Source organism: Crocodylus porosus, unplaced genomic scaffold (assembly GCF_001723895.1).
Source record: "Crocodylus porosus isolate Cpor-Errol unplaced genomic scaffold, CroPor_comp1, whole genome shotgun sequence".
NCBI lineage: Eukaryota > Metazoa > Chordata > Crocodylia > Crocodylidae > Crocodylus > Crocodylus porosus.
In genome coordinates this window covers 2,666,568-2,680,675 of record NW_017728914.1, presented here as the reverse complement: position 1 = coordinate 2,680,675, position 14,108 = coordinate 2,666,568, and the positions used below count along the sequence as shown (strand labels likewise).

The 14,108-nt window shown below is 43.5% G+C and overlaps 1 protein-coding gene across 2 annotated transcripts in view; it reads left to right on the top strand.

Moving 5' to 3' along the window:
- The window catches only part of LOC109309916 (protein diaphanous homolog 1-like), a 71,564-nt gene that overhangs the window by 4,317 nt on the left and 53,139 nt on the right, over window positions 1-14,108 (top strand). For both annotated transcript variants that reach the window (XR_002101082.1, XM_019534810.1), the window contains exons 2-3: window positions 974-1,088; window positions 1,504-1,512. Coding sequence is in view for 1 of the 2 variants with exons in the window: in XM_019534810.1 (XP_019390355.1) it covers window positions 974-1,088; window positions 1,504-1,512 (124 nt within the window). In the remaining variant the exon portion in view is untranslated. The remainder of the gene's footprint in view (window positions 1-973; window positions 1,089-1,503; window positions 1,513-14,108) is intronic.

Below are 14,108 nucleotides of genomic sequence, written 5' to 3'. Positions count from 1 at the left end.
GGCAGACCCTACAGCGAGAGACTGCGGGACCTGAACCTGTTCAGCCTTCACAAGAGAAGGCTGAGGGGGGACCTGGTGACAGTCTATAAACTCACTAGGGGGGACCAGAAGGGTTTGGGAGAGACCTTGTTTCCCCTAGTGTCCCCTGGTATAACAAGGAATAACGGCCACAAGTTGTTGGAGAGTAGGTTTAGATTAGACATCCGTAAGAACTACTTCACAGTTAAGGCGGCTAGGAACTGGAACCAACTTCCAAGGAAAGTGGTGCTGGCTCTTACCTGAGGGTCTGTAAGAAGAGGCTTGATCCCTATCTGGCTGGAGTCATCTGAGCCTAGTTTTTCTCCTGCATAGGCGGGGGGTCGGACTTGAAGATCTACGAGGTCCCTTCTGACTCTACTTCTATGATTCTATGAACTTACAATAAAGATAAAAAATAGAAACCAATTCAAATGAGGAAATACAACAAAACAACCCCCCAAAACCCTGACATTTAAAAGCAGTTCATCCCAGCCACTCCTGCTGCCCTAACAAAGAAGAGCATCCCCTCTCACCTGCCAAAGCCAATCTTGCTTTTCAACCTACATTCAGTGTCTCCTTAAAATAAAGCAACAATTCCCTCTCCCCTGCCCATATTCCTTCCTATCCCTACCCATTCCTGTTCTCCTGCCTCACATGCAGGGGTGTCCCCCTACCCCCTCACTGTTCATTGAAGGTCATACTCCTCCTCTCAAAGGGAGACATGGGTTTTGGAGATAGGCAGAGGGAAGGGGATAATGTTCAGTTCGAAACAAAAAACACCCTTTTCCGTATCTCTATCCCTGCTGAAGGGCTATGACAAAAGGCTTGGGCAGGAGCCCACTGAAGGTACTGAAAGACCAACCAGGGAGTTGTGAGATTGTGTATGATGTTGGATAAGTAGTGTGGGGTCTTATTCTGCTTCTGACCATAAATTGTTGCCTTGCCTCCACTACAGATTATAGTTGAGGACCTTTCCCAGGACTGTTTCTGGACCAAAGCCAAGGAAGAGCGATTTGAGAATGAAGACCTCTTTGCTAAGCTGACAGTGATGTTTTCTGCTCAAACAAAGTGTGAGTGCTATACTCAGTGCCCCCCCCCCCGTTTCCTTAGCCAGTTCAGATGAGTAAGAAGATAGTGGGAATACTTTGGGAGGATACCAAACTTTCTTTAGAAGGAGTGCTATTGGTGCTAGTTACTGGGAAGCTATTTACCTTGTAGTGGTAGGGAAGGTGGGCCCAGAAGGGGAGGGTATGTAATGTGCTGTAGATTTTGCACTTTCATAGCCCTGCTTCTTTATGGTGACACAGATCTTTTCCTATGGATCCTAAGCATTGTGCTGGGCCTGAGACTATGGGGATAGTGGGGGCAAGATTTGGTCATTTAATATTACAGTATTGTTTGTTCATTTTGAATTTCCTTTCCCTTTTACATCCTGACCTCATTTCTGCCTTCTCTTCAATGGATTTCTCTGACCACTACCTGCAGCCTCAAAGGGTGAGTAGCATCAGTCTTTGAGAATGCTCAAGGCAGCTTCTAGCATCTGAAAAGCATTTTTTCTGAGGAGTGAAAGTAATTACTATTCTGTAAAAAAAAAAAAAAAAAAAAGGGGGGGGGGGAATTTCAGGCAAGTGTGACTAGGCTTAGAGAAGGGGATCTCTAGGGAGCATCCCAGAGGTGGTTGAGTCTCATTAATAAGCCTGTTTCCTGTTGCTGTTTCATAAGTGTGTGATTTACCTGTTGAATGGAGCTGAATTCACCTACTTAAATTTATGTTAGGCCCCTCCATGAGCCCCAGGCTTCTTTCCTTTTTGTTCCTTTGTTTTAGAGCAGTTGAGAATAGGATATGCAAATGTTGCTCATCACTATTCATAGGTGATTTTCTAATGTGTTGTAGCACTCACCCCATCATTATATGGGTGCAGCAGTTCCCACAGCATTATTTTATTTCTTTTTTTAGGTGTTGTGTTTATCTCTGCCCAGGTTTTCCATTTCTGTACTGAAGGAGTTATTGTTCCCTCAGCTCCAGCTCTTCGTCTGTTCTGAATCTTTACTTCCTTTTATACTTCCCCAGGTAACACTTTATCTTAGGAGGGTACAGTTTTGTACTCCCAAGTACATACAAGTACAAAGGTTCCTTCTCTGTCAGGGAAACCTTACCATTCTTCTTCCTATTTTGGGCCTCCTGTCTTGGCTGGCATGTTAATTTTTCAATAAAATTGTGAGATGAAGATAGGGGTACCTACCCATGTCCTAGTAGATGAAGGTCCCTGCTTGTAATCTGACACGGTGGCTTGTAAGTGCTCATCACATTGCAGACTGTCATGGTAATCTGTCTCCTCAGCTTCGTTTTATTTAGGTGTTCATCTCAACCCCTTATAAGTGAAACTAGTTACAGTTCAGCTTCAAACCCCTCATCCTTCTTTCCTACACCTGAATTAGCATATTTATAGATAGTATAATTTTTCCTCTTTAGCTGATCTGTCTTGAGCTGCGCTTTAATTTGTTTCAGTAAGAAGGTTGACAGGCTGCCAGGTGCTTCTGGCATCTTTCTGGAAGTGACTCGCACATTAGCATAACAGGAATGTTTTTGCAGTGCTGCAGTGAAACTCTCTCCAACCTCCCTCACTGTTTGCAGATGATCTGGCTAGGTTTAGGATTCTGTTTACTGCTGAGATACCACTGCTGGTCCCCAACCCCAGTGATGCCTTAGCAGCTTTCACAGCTGCTCTTGGGAGGGCAGTTAGGTAGCCATGTTTGCTGATGGGTGACATTGCACTGATTTGGAGTAAATACCAACTAAAAAAAATGAGAGTTCTACTAGGTGTCCTGGTCAGATTGATGGCATAGATAAAGGAATTATCTTTTCTATCACTTAAGCATTTCTAATGCCCTTGGGCAGGATATGGCTCACCTAGATAGATAACGTATAAACCTTGCAGTCCTTTTGGATATCATTTCATAATCATTTTAAGGAAGTATGGGCTGGATGAAGGGTGTATAGGCTGGATGAATGGACTGTAAGGTGGATAGAAAACTGACTGGAGCATCAGGGTCACTGAGTAGTAACCAAAGGCTTGATGTCTAGTTAGCAGCCAGTATCAAGTGGAGTGCCCCAGGGATCAGTTGTGAGGCTGGTTTTGTTCAATGTCTTCATCAATGACCTGGAACATGGCATAGAGTACACCCTCAGCAACTTTGCAGATGACACCAAACAGGGGATTAGTAGATACACTGGAGGGTAGGGCTAGGATTCAGAGTGACTTAGACAAATTGGAGTATTGGACCAAAAGGCACCTCATAAGGCTCAGCAAGGACAAGTGCAAACTCCTGCATTTAGGACAGAACAATCCCATGCACTAGTATGGGTTGGGGGCTGACTGGCTGCAGAAAAGGACCTGGGGGGGTTACAGTGGACGATATGCTGGATACAAGTCAGCAGTGTGCCCTAGTTCCCAAGAAGACTAATGATATGGGCTGCATTGGTAGGTGTGTTGCCAGTAGGTCAATGGAAGTGATTTTTCCCCTCTATTCAGCACTGGTGAAGTGACTTCTGGAGTACTGTGTTCAGTTTGGGGGCCCTCACTACAAAAAGGATGTGGACAAATTAAAGAGAGTCAAGCAGAGGGTGACAAAAATGGTGAGGAGGCTGGGGGACATAACTTATGAGGAAAGACTGTGGGAGCTGGGCTTATTTAGTCTAGAGAAGAAGAAACTTAATAGCAGTCTTCAACTACCTGAAAGGGAAGTTTGAAAGAGGATGGAGCTAGGCTGTTCTTAGTACTAGCAGATATCAGAACAAGAAGCAACAGTCTCAAGTTGCAGCAAGGGAAGTTTAGGTTAGATATTAGGAAGAATTGTCTCACTAGGGGGGTAGTAAAACACTGGAAAAGGTTATCCAGAGTGGTGGTGGAAGCTTAATCCTTGGGAGTTTTCAGAACCTGGCTACACAAAGCTTTGCCTGGGATGATCTATTTGGGGCCAGTCCTGCTCTGAGCAGGGGGTTGGACTAGATGATTTCCTGAGGTCCTTTCCAATCCTAACTTTCTGTGATTCTGTCAGAGGAAGGAGTGTCACCACTGTGTGGGGATAATAGCAGGGGGTTGTATAGAGCAGTGTTTCTCAACCTTTTTTGTACCATGACCCATTTACAAACACCAGTGGCCAGTCAGGATTTTCCCTGGGATAAAAGTTAGGCTAATTGGCGTATAGCTGCCTGGGTCCTCTCCTTCCCTTTTTGAAGATGGGCACAACATTGGCTCTCTTCCAGTCTTCAGGAACCTCCCTTGAGCTCCATGAGCTTTGAAAGGGTTTCACCAGAGGTCCCACGATGACTTTGGCCAACTCCTTCAGCACTCTCAGATGAAGTTCATCCAGTCCTGCTGACTTATACATGTCTAACTTTTCTAACTTATCACGCACCAGCTCAATGACAACAGTAGGAAGACGGTCATTCCCACCATGCCCATTTTGAACCTTATCTAGTATGATTTTCCCCTTAGTCCAGTGAAATACTGAATCAAAGTAGTCATTCAGGAGTTCAGTTTTCTCCTGACTGTCAATAACCAGCTGTCCTGAGTTGTTAAGCAGTGGCCTCCATTTGTTTACCTCCTGTTCCCTACGTGCCTAAAGAAGGGCTTCTTATTGTCCTTTTTCTGTTGCTAGTGTAAACTCTTGAATTTGGACAGTGTCGTATGTGCAGTGGTTACTGAAAGGGCAGGTTGTATAGTAATAATGGAAAGCCTGTGTAGGGCCGAGCTGCCTTTCTCATTAGTATGGCAAGGGTTGAAAATGATTCAGGCTCAAATGCATGCTACTTAACAGTGGATTAAAGTGATGAAAAGAGGTTTGAAGGCTTGGGTTCCCTGTCAGGCATTTAGCACTCAAGGATTTCTGCTCTTTTTTGGAAGGGTAGGGAACTAGATAAATAGCGCTCTAAATTGGTTGTTTCCAATGTTGGTGATCCTTGTATCACTCTGGGCTATGCCCAGATCTGTGGTCTTTACAGTTAAAAGTTTGATCCATCCATAAGAAATGCTGAGGGTTAACACTGATCCATTGGTACAAAAGTTCCTGGGAAACCACAGGTCTATGTGACATCCTTTGCTTGTAAGCCTGGGGAGCTTGTTCTCTGGGGAAAGGGAAACAAGCTGGCTGAGGCTGATATTTTTAGTAAACTGTATGTGGAGAAGTTATTACTTTCCATTGTTCTTGCTGAAGTGAATCAGTGCTGTAGCATCTCTCTTGAGCGTTAAAACTTCCTGAAGAAGTACCTCAAATGCTCAGTTCCAATTTGGTATAACTAGGGCAGCCTTTAATTTTTTACTGGCTTTCAATTAAAATTACACAGCTGTACTTACATTTGTTTAATGGATTTGGCTGTGCATTGAGCCCTGCTTTCAGAAAGATGCGAGCTGCACTTGGCCATCTCCTGCCTTCACCACATTCTTGCCTGTGAAATATTTAAATTCACACCATTTTAGTTGCTGCTCTTTTCTTTCAAATCTTAATCATTTTTATCCCAAGGGTAAAGAAGAATCCCTTCTCTGTCTGAGAAATGAGAGTTGGAATGCAGTGTCAGCAGAGTGGCTCTGCCCTTCTTTCCCCTTTCTTCACTTTTTTCCATGTTCCGATGATGATTTTTCTTTCAATTAGTCAAGTAGCCAATGGCAGTTCAATTATTTATATGGTGAGGGTCTGGTTTTCTCTCCCTGAAAAGTGAGTGGCTTAGTATTAAGAACAGTGTCTGAGAGAGGCAACCAAAGCACTTGTAACCTATTTACATTTGCCTTCCTTTTCCAGAGTCTCTGTTGGAATATCAACATACTATTAATAAAAAAGTGTGTTGCAGTCAAAAGCAGGATTCGAATCTAGTGCAGTTAAGGATTGACACAACACCTTGCTTAATTAATGACAGAAAGGCTTTAATAATTATGCCACAAACAAGCTAGCAAACTAAATGACAGAGACTCCTTCCCAATATTCAGTAAATGAGCTATCATAAAAGTCCTAGTATATGTTAGCTGCAATAGTGTCTCTCACCAAAGCAGGAAGAAAGCAGTTTCAGTCTTTGCTGCCTTCAGTGGCATGGATCCTTCCTGGAGAATGATCAGCTGGGCTCAGGTTACAATGCTGCAGTGATTTCTTGCTCTCCTGGAGCCATCTTGCCAGAAACTCTATTTCATTCTTATGCTCTTCAGCTGAATAGCTTCAAAGCATACCTCCTTCATAGTTGGTGAGTTTAAAGTCTGAACAAAGCAGATGGGGAGGGACCATCATCTTACAATTGCTAACTGTTTGGATCTTGTTTTCGGTTTTCTAGCTGTGAAACTTGTTTTTGCAAGCTGTAGATCAGTCCAGAGCTTATACTTAAATCAAATGGGATGGCTCTTGATTTGAATGCCAGTTCTGAGAAATATGCCTCAAGCAAGGGAGGATGTGTCAACAAGGAGGATAGTCACCTAGGGATATACAGTTATTTATTACTGGTTTAGCATAAGACATTAGGTATGTTTGCAACCAACACAGGAGATTAAATCAATTGGGATTGCTTCATTTCGCAAGGTTCCCAGTCATGATCTTGCACTGTTATTTTAATTTGATCATTTAAATTTCATGTGTAGGCCCAGCCAAGCTTTCATGGTCATCAAAGTGATTATATGTTGAGTATCCATGGGTTGCCATTTAAGCACTTGGTCTGTGAACTTCCCAATCCACTCACTAAATCCATCCTTTATTTCTGCAATTTCCCTGTTTGGCAAGATGTGCTGCACTTGTGCTTGGTACACCTAAGATCAGAGAAGCTTGCTGAGAAGTTAGCATGGTATATACTATGTCTGCTCATACTATTGCCTGTGGGCTGCATCTCCCCTCATCTTTTTTGTACTATAGCAGGCCATTGTTGGTACTCTCTTCTCAATCTTGCTGAGTGTACTATGCAAAGTGTCTGTCTGATTACTATGTAATATTTATGGAGCTAAAAGCAAAAAGAAGGGAAGGAAGGGATTCTGTGCTCGTACAAAAGCAAGTTCAACTTATTGGAGACTCCCAGCCTGTGAAAATGTAATGAACTTGAAATATGAGCTTGATCACACAAAAGATCAGTTGCTCTCTGAGCTGATTCCAAAATTAACTGAAACCCAACTGGATGTTAGGTACAGCAATATAAAGTCTAGAGTAGGTTTCACATGTCCCTCTGCACACTCAGTTTTTAAGGGTTGTGTGGTATAACAAAAGAAGTGGTGTAGATCCAGATAGTGATAATGTTGCAGAGATTTGTTTTTCTGTGTCCCTTGCTCTTCCAGGAGCTCCACTTCCTTTGTGGGTTTGCACACGCATTCCTGCCTAATAGCAATTGCTGCAACATTCAAATCCAGGTGATACACGAATAGGATGCAACTGGCTTACATTAGCAAGAGGATTAATATCCATCCTAGGAGGCTCCCCAGGACTTAATGAGGAACTTAATATTGAGTCCTGTGTAAAACATGCTACTTTTTTATTTCTTTAAAACAGTGCAAATAATAGATTTACAATAATCCTCCAAAAAGTCATTAGAAGATATAACAGCTAATGGCCTTTTTTTCCTTTGTGTATAAAAGTGATGTAAAACTCAGTGAGAAGTTTTGAAGAGGAGGAGCTTAATTTTATGCTGATTGTGTTGGGATCAGTGGTGCCGGGAGTTGTCCAAGCACCTTATGTTAAGACTATTTCTCAGAGTCCTGGCTATATTTCCTTGTCCTACTGCCTGCTGAAGAATCTTGTTTTTTTGCAGGTAAGTACAGAATAAGGTATCCTGGAAGTCCATTTCCTCCCAGATCAGAGTCTCTGTGTGGTACAAGCTGTATTGCCTCTCCAGAGCTGCTGCTTCTGTATCCAACTGTAGTCATAGTCTATGTTGAACAGGAACCTGGCATTGAGGAATTCTCTCTCAACATGGCACAGTAATCAAGGGGCTAACCATACTGGGATGTAAAAATAGGAGTGCTGTATGTCAGTCACCGGAAGTGGGTTTTTTCATTCTAGCTAGCACTGGTGTGAAGCCTCACCTGGAGTACTGGCTCTAGTTTTGAAGCACCGACCTTAAAAATAAAATGGAAAAATTGAATAGAATCCAGAAAAGAAAAGCAAAATTACTAGAGATTTAGAAAGTATGATATCCAAAAAAAAAAAGGTTGGAAGAATTACGATTATTTAGCTTGGAGAAAGGAAGATTTTGTTTAAAGACTACTAGCTGGACAAGAAGCAGCCTTAGATATTATGAAGAATTATGTAGCTATGAAGGTGATGAAGCACTAGAACAGATTCTCAAAGAAAAGTTGTGGAATCTATCACTGAAAGTTTTATTGTTTTGTTTTTTTTTAAGTGAAGTTAGACAAAACATTTGTTTAGAATAGTTTAGACACGGATGATCCTACTTGGGGGGGCGGGGGGTAAATGCGCTTCTGAAGTCCCCTGTTTTTCCAAAATTCTTTATGAGCAGCAGCAATTCCAATTCCTAAAGCAGCAGTTTCTGAGTCTGGTACTCATGTGTCAGAGCTCTGCTACTCACAAGTCCTTTCAGGTGGGACTTATTTTACTGGTTATTCTGGTGCTATGTGCTATTTTAAACCAATGGAACTCCAGAGAAGTAGGAAGGGAACCTTTGGATTTTAGGTATTTAGGTACTATACTCTTTCCCCTCCTGATGTAAGGTATTTCCCGCTCCTGCCCCCTCTACCCAGCAGAGGGCTGGAATTCCCAAAGGGAGGTGCTTCCCTTATTGCTGTAATAAAAGCCCCTCCAGTCCCACTGACAAGGCTGGTAATTGAAAACATATGTAAGCACAATCCCTCTTTGTGAAACGTCAATTTCTTGGCAGGTTGTTTGGGGAATGCTGGTTCCAGCTTTTTCTGAACACAGGAACTGTGGGCTCATGTTCCAGTGCCAACTGTGCAGCTAAGTTCCTTCACAGTAGGTTAGGGCAGAGAGAGACCTTTGGTCCTCTCATTGGATCTCATTCTTTACCTGATCAAACGTGATGTCCTGGCCACGAGCTCAAAGGGAAGGTTTGCAATCCCTCTGGCAGAGAATGAATCTGCTGATTCCATTAGCAGAGGTCTTGGGTTGGATTGGACACCTGTGACCCAGATCACGTCTCCTTAAATGTATTTTGAAGGGATCTTCTTTGATCCCTTCTGAGTTGAATGTAAATTATACTCTACTGCTCTATTGATAGTGCTGGAGGACATTCCATTATCAGTTCTATTCCTATTTCATTTTTGAAAGTGTAGCTAGTAGTATTTTAGAGCAGAATATAGATCACCTTCTCTTTCCAAAACCGGGACTGTTTTGGACAATATTGTTGGTAGCTTTATAACTGGCATGAGGCTTATATAAAACCAACTTCGTGTGAAGTAGCTCCTTTTGGTTTTGCCTCCTCTAGTCTGCAGGCCCTTGCTTTGTGACTCAGGTATTTTCCTTAGTTCCCCTTTTCTTCTCACTCCTTTCCCAATCCTTCCTCCTTTTAAAAAATGCCTATCTTTAATTCTCTGGATTTTATATTCTTTGATAAGGTCTCTGCTGTTCTTGTCCCTTCTCAGTGTGATCTTTCCTCTTTGCTTGTTCTCTCTCTGTTCTGGGCCCTGCTGGGATTGGGGAGGGAGAATTCTGAGAGTCCCATTAGGATCATGTTGGTTGCTGGGAGTTGGAGGACATGCCTGTGAAGCACTGCAGAGTTTTGTAGTGCAAGTGCTTTTGTTTCACACAGCTTGAATGTGCATAAACAATGTCAGCGCTGTGTCTCTGTGTTGTCTGGACAGCAGGGTTTCCTCAGCTTCTTTATTTATTTTGTTGCTTGTCAAAGACATCCTCTGCCCTCCCCCACTCACCCCAGCCATACAACGCACTTGCCATTACATTCCCATGTCCTCAAACAGCTCTAGTTTGTATTACCTGAGAAGGTTTTGCTTCTATCCTTCTATCATTTCCTGCTTTAATTCCATCCTGAAGAACTTCATTTTGATTCTGCAGCTTGTTAGAGCTTCCAGAAAGCCATCTTTACCTGAGGAATTCACAGTGAGGATTCTTCAAACAAACAAGAATGGTTGCTGAAGCAGCTATTTACTGATGTGGGTTTTTTTTCCTTGATTGTGCTGATTTTTCCTTATAAATCACTGTTTCTCTAAAAGAGGGACTGCTACACAAATCAGTACTGAATGACCATCTTGGCAGGGCATTGTGTGGGGAAAGGTGTGTTTTTAACCCAGTTAAGTCCCCTCACCCATTCCCTGCCTCAGGGAAAAATGGATGTTTTCTCCCCTCCCTACTGCACACACATGTCCTATCTCTTCTTCCAGGAGGGAGTCAGTCATTCAGGAACTCTCCCATCCCCAACCTCACAAACCTCTCTTTATTTTAGGGGTGGAGAACCCAGAGACACCAGGTAGGAAAATGGTAGTTTGACCCCCAGCAGGTACATAAGGGGCACAGATCTTTTTAGCAGAACTCTTTCTCTGTGTTTTTCAGAGGTCCTCTTTTTTTCTAGCAAAGTACCTGAAAAACAACACTAATTGCTGCTTTGAAAGAGCCACTGCATCCCATGTAGATGATGAGAAAGTGCACTTAGGAAATCTTTAGAAATAGAAAAGTACCTTTCCTACTTAGTCAGTAAAGACTAGAAGTGAAAGGGATTTGTCTCTTGTGATTTAACATTCTCTTATTCCAGGAACTTTATTTCCTACTGGAAAATGCTACTTCCCTACAACTGTTCTTAAAAACAAATATTGCTGAAATGAACTGTAAAATGAAGGAGCCAAACTATTAGGCTGGACATTAGTTGATGCAGGGACTTTGTTTGGACAGCACTGAGCCCGCTATCAGCTCTCAACAAACATGTATGGACATCCCAAAAATATGGGAATTGCATTATTAAGCACTTAGACACTGAGAGATGCCAAAGGCAGTTTCACCTGTGGTATGTTACTGGTCCCCTATACTTGAGAACAGTATGGGGTTTTTTATCGACCAAGGGAAGGTTAAGTTAGATAGTAGGACAGACTTTCTCACTAGGAGGGTAATAAAACACTGGAACAGGTTACCCAGAGGGGTTGTGGAATTTCCATCCTTGGAGGTTTTTTAAGACCTGGCTAGATGAAGCCTTGGCTGGGATGATATACTTGGGGATGGTCCTGCTTTGAGCAGGGGGTTGGCCTAGGAGTCCTCCTGAGGTCCCTTCCATCCCTAATTTGCTATGATTCTGTCAAGATAAAACAACTTATACTGTGGTTTTCTGTTCTGTGTGCGCCTGGTAGGTCATGAGTGAGTTGTTCATACTTCAATTTGTAAAATAAGGCCAAGGATTCAGCAAAGTCTTTTTACTATATACCATGCAAAATCCATTTTGTATGAAGTGCTGTACATTATATTAGGTCAGCAGTGAAGACTGTTGTAAGACTTGAGCTGCCTTTACTTTGCAAGGAATACTGTATAAGGTTCGAAAGAAGGAAAGAATGAATGGTCAAACCTGAAATAGTATTTAACTTGTTAAATGTATGTCTGCATAACTGTTCACATAGCTATAAACAGGACTGTCCAATTTCTGAATGGCTGGGAGCTCATGGATGCCTGGCCAGTGAAGCCCCTCTACCATGTGGGAAGTATGACCCCACCCCCCAGACACACACACCTGCCACTTCCATGCAGGGAGCATGAGTCCCTCCATGTGAGCAGGCAGCAGACTCACCAGGTTCCTTCCTACCATGCTGCCCTGCCCAGAGACCTTGGTTGCCACAACAGCATAAGAAATGAAGGAAGTGGCAACTGGGTGGGAGCCCAGGAGCTGCATGTTAACACCTTGTAGGCTGCCAATTGGACAGCCCTCTCATGAGATTTCTCACTAATCCTTCAAGACTCCACTAATACATAAGATTTAGTTCTCTTCAGCCTTTCACGCTGATATATCCAAAGGTTTTTAAGTTATTACCTGCTTGTGATATATCGAGTTCATCGGCGTGTAGATGATGATGGGTAGGAAGAAGGTGAAGTTTTTCACTCAGTAGCTGTACTTGGAATATATAAGCGTTTGGCTACACAGCTGTCATACTGCTCTTATTCATAAAGGAGGGTCAGTGCCATCTTTGGAAGGTCAGAGGCATGGGGCCAAGTGAGATGTCGAGAGGAGCTAATTACTGATCAGTAAGGGCTTCAGGCTAGAACAGCAGCTCTTGAAGATGATTACCCAGAGATCACAACCCCCAAAAGCTTTGATACTAATAATTTTGCCTCTTTTCAGTTTTCCTTTCATAAACCAAAAGATACAACAAGGGGCAGGTTATCTCTACAGAGGGAGCTTTGTTGAAATCTGAGGCCCTGTCTGGGGAATTCCTCTCATGGAGCAGACCACCCTCTGCAAGGTGGCACTTAAAATCATGAGTTGTACAGACCCAGCTTTTGCAGTGAACTGTGGACATTTCACATATGGAATTCTATGAAATTCCTTCTTGTTTAGCAAGAGTAACTAGGCTGTGATGTCAGCAGAGTACAAGGCATTGCCCTGCCATTGCAGAGGAGGGAGACATAGGTGGCACTTGTTTAGCCTGTATATTGATAAAGGATGGTTGACTGGGCATGACAAACTTGAGCTGTCTGCCATCACTATTAGCTGAACTACATTTAAAAAAAATCTTTTACTGAGAAGCAGGAGCCTTGCCATAACTAGAAGCAACTCTCCTGGCTCTCCAGGGATCTAGCAGACCTAAGGCAAAAAACAAAGGCCTACAAAGGATGGAGGATGGGATTCACTTCCAACGAGGAATATTCTGCACTGGTCCGGTCCTGCAGGGAGCAAACCAGGAAAGCCAAGGCTGCAACTGAACTCCAACTAGCTTCAAGCATCAAGGACAACAAAAAGTCCTTTTTCAGATATGTGGGGAGCTGGAGTAAAAGCAAGGGCAGCATTGGGCCCCTGCTGAACCAGATGTGACAGCTGATAACTGACACCCAGGAAAAAGCCAACCTATTAACTGGGTACTTTGCGTTGGTTTTTCATCAGTCCCATGGGATGCCCATGCCCACTACAGAACAGGGAGGTCTGGGTGAGGGAGATCCCCTGCCCTCTATTAATGCTGACCTCATGAAGGAACACCTTGAGAAGCTCGATACCGTCAAGTCAGCTGGCCCTGACAATCTGCACCCCAGGGTACTCAAGGAGCTGGCTAGCATTATAGCCCAGCCTCTGGCACAGATCTTTGAAAACTCCTGGTGCTCTGGTGAAGTGCCCGAAGACTGGAAGAAGACCAATGTGGTGCCTACCTTCAAGAAAGGGAGGAAAGTTGATCCAGCTAACTATAGGCCCATCAGTCTGACTTCAATCCCGGGGAAGGTCTTAGAAATTTTGTTAAAGAAGCCATCCTTAATGGACTGGCAGATGCCAACATCCTGAGGGATAGCCAGCACGGGTTTGTTGCGGGTACGTCTTGCTTGACCAATCTCATTTCCTTCTACGACCAGGTGACCTATCACCTGGACAAGGAAGAAGAGATTGATGTTGTTTATCTTGACTTCAAAAAAGCCTTTGATCTGGTATCCCGTGATCACCTCTTGGCAAAACTGGCCAACTGTGGCCTTGGGTCCACCATGATCCGCTGGCTGGAGAACTGGCTCTATGGTTAGACCCAGAGTGTGGTAATTGATGGAAGTCACTCATCATGGTGCCCTGTGACCAGTGCAGTCCCCCAAGGCTTTGTCCTTGGACCCATATTGTTCAACATCATTAATGATGTGGACATTGGAGTCAGAAGCGGACTGGCCAAGTTCGCCAGTGACACCAAACTTTGGGGCAAAGCATCCACACCAGAAGACAGGAGGGTGGACAGGCTCAGCAAATGGGCGGATGAGAACCTGATGGTGTTTAACGCTGAAAAACGCAAGGTTCTCCACCTTGGGAGGAAAAACCTGCAGCATCCTTATAGGCTCGGCAGTGCTACGCTGGCTAGCAGTACGGAAGAAAGAGAGACTTGGGTCATCATATTGACCACAAGACAAACATGAGCCTCCAACGCGATGCTGTCTAGTAAAGCAACCAAAATGCTGACTTGCATCCATAGATGCTTCTC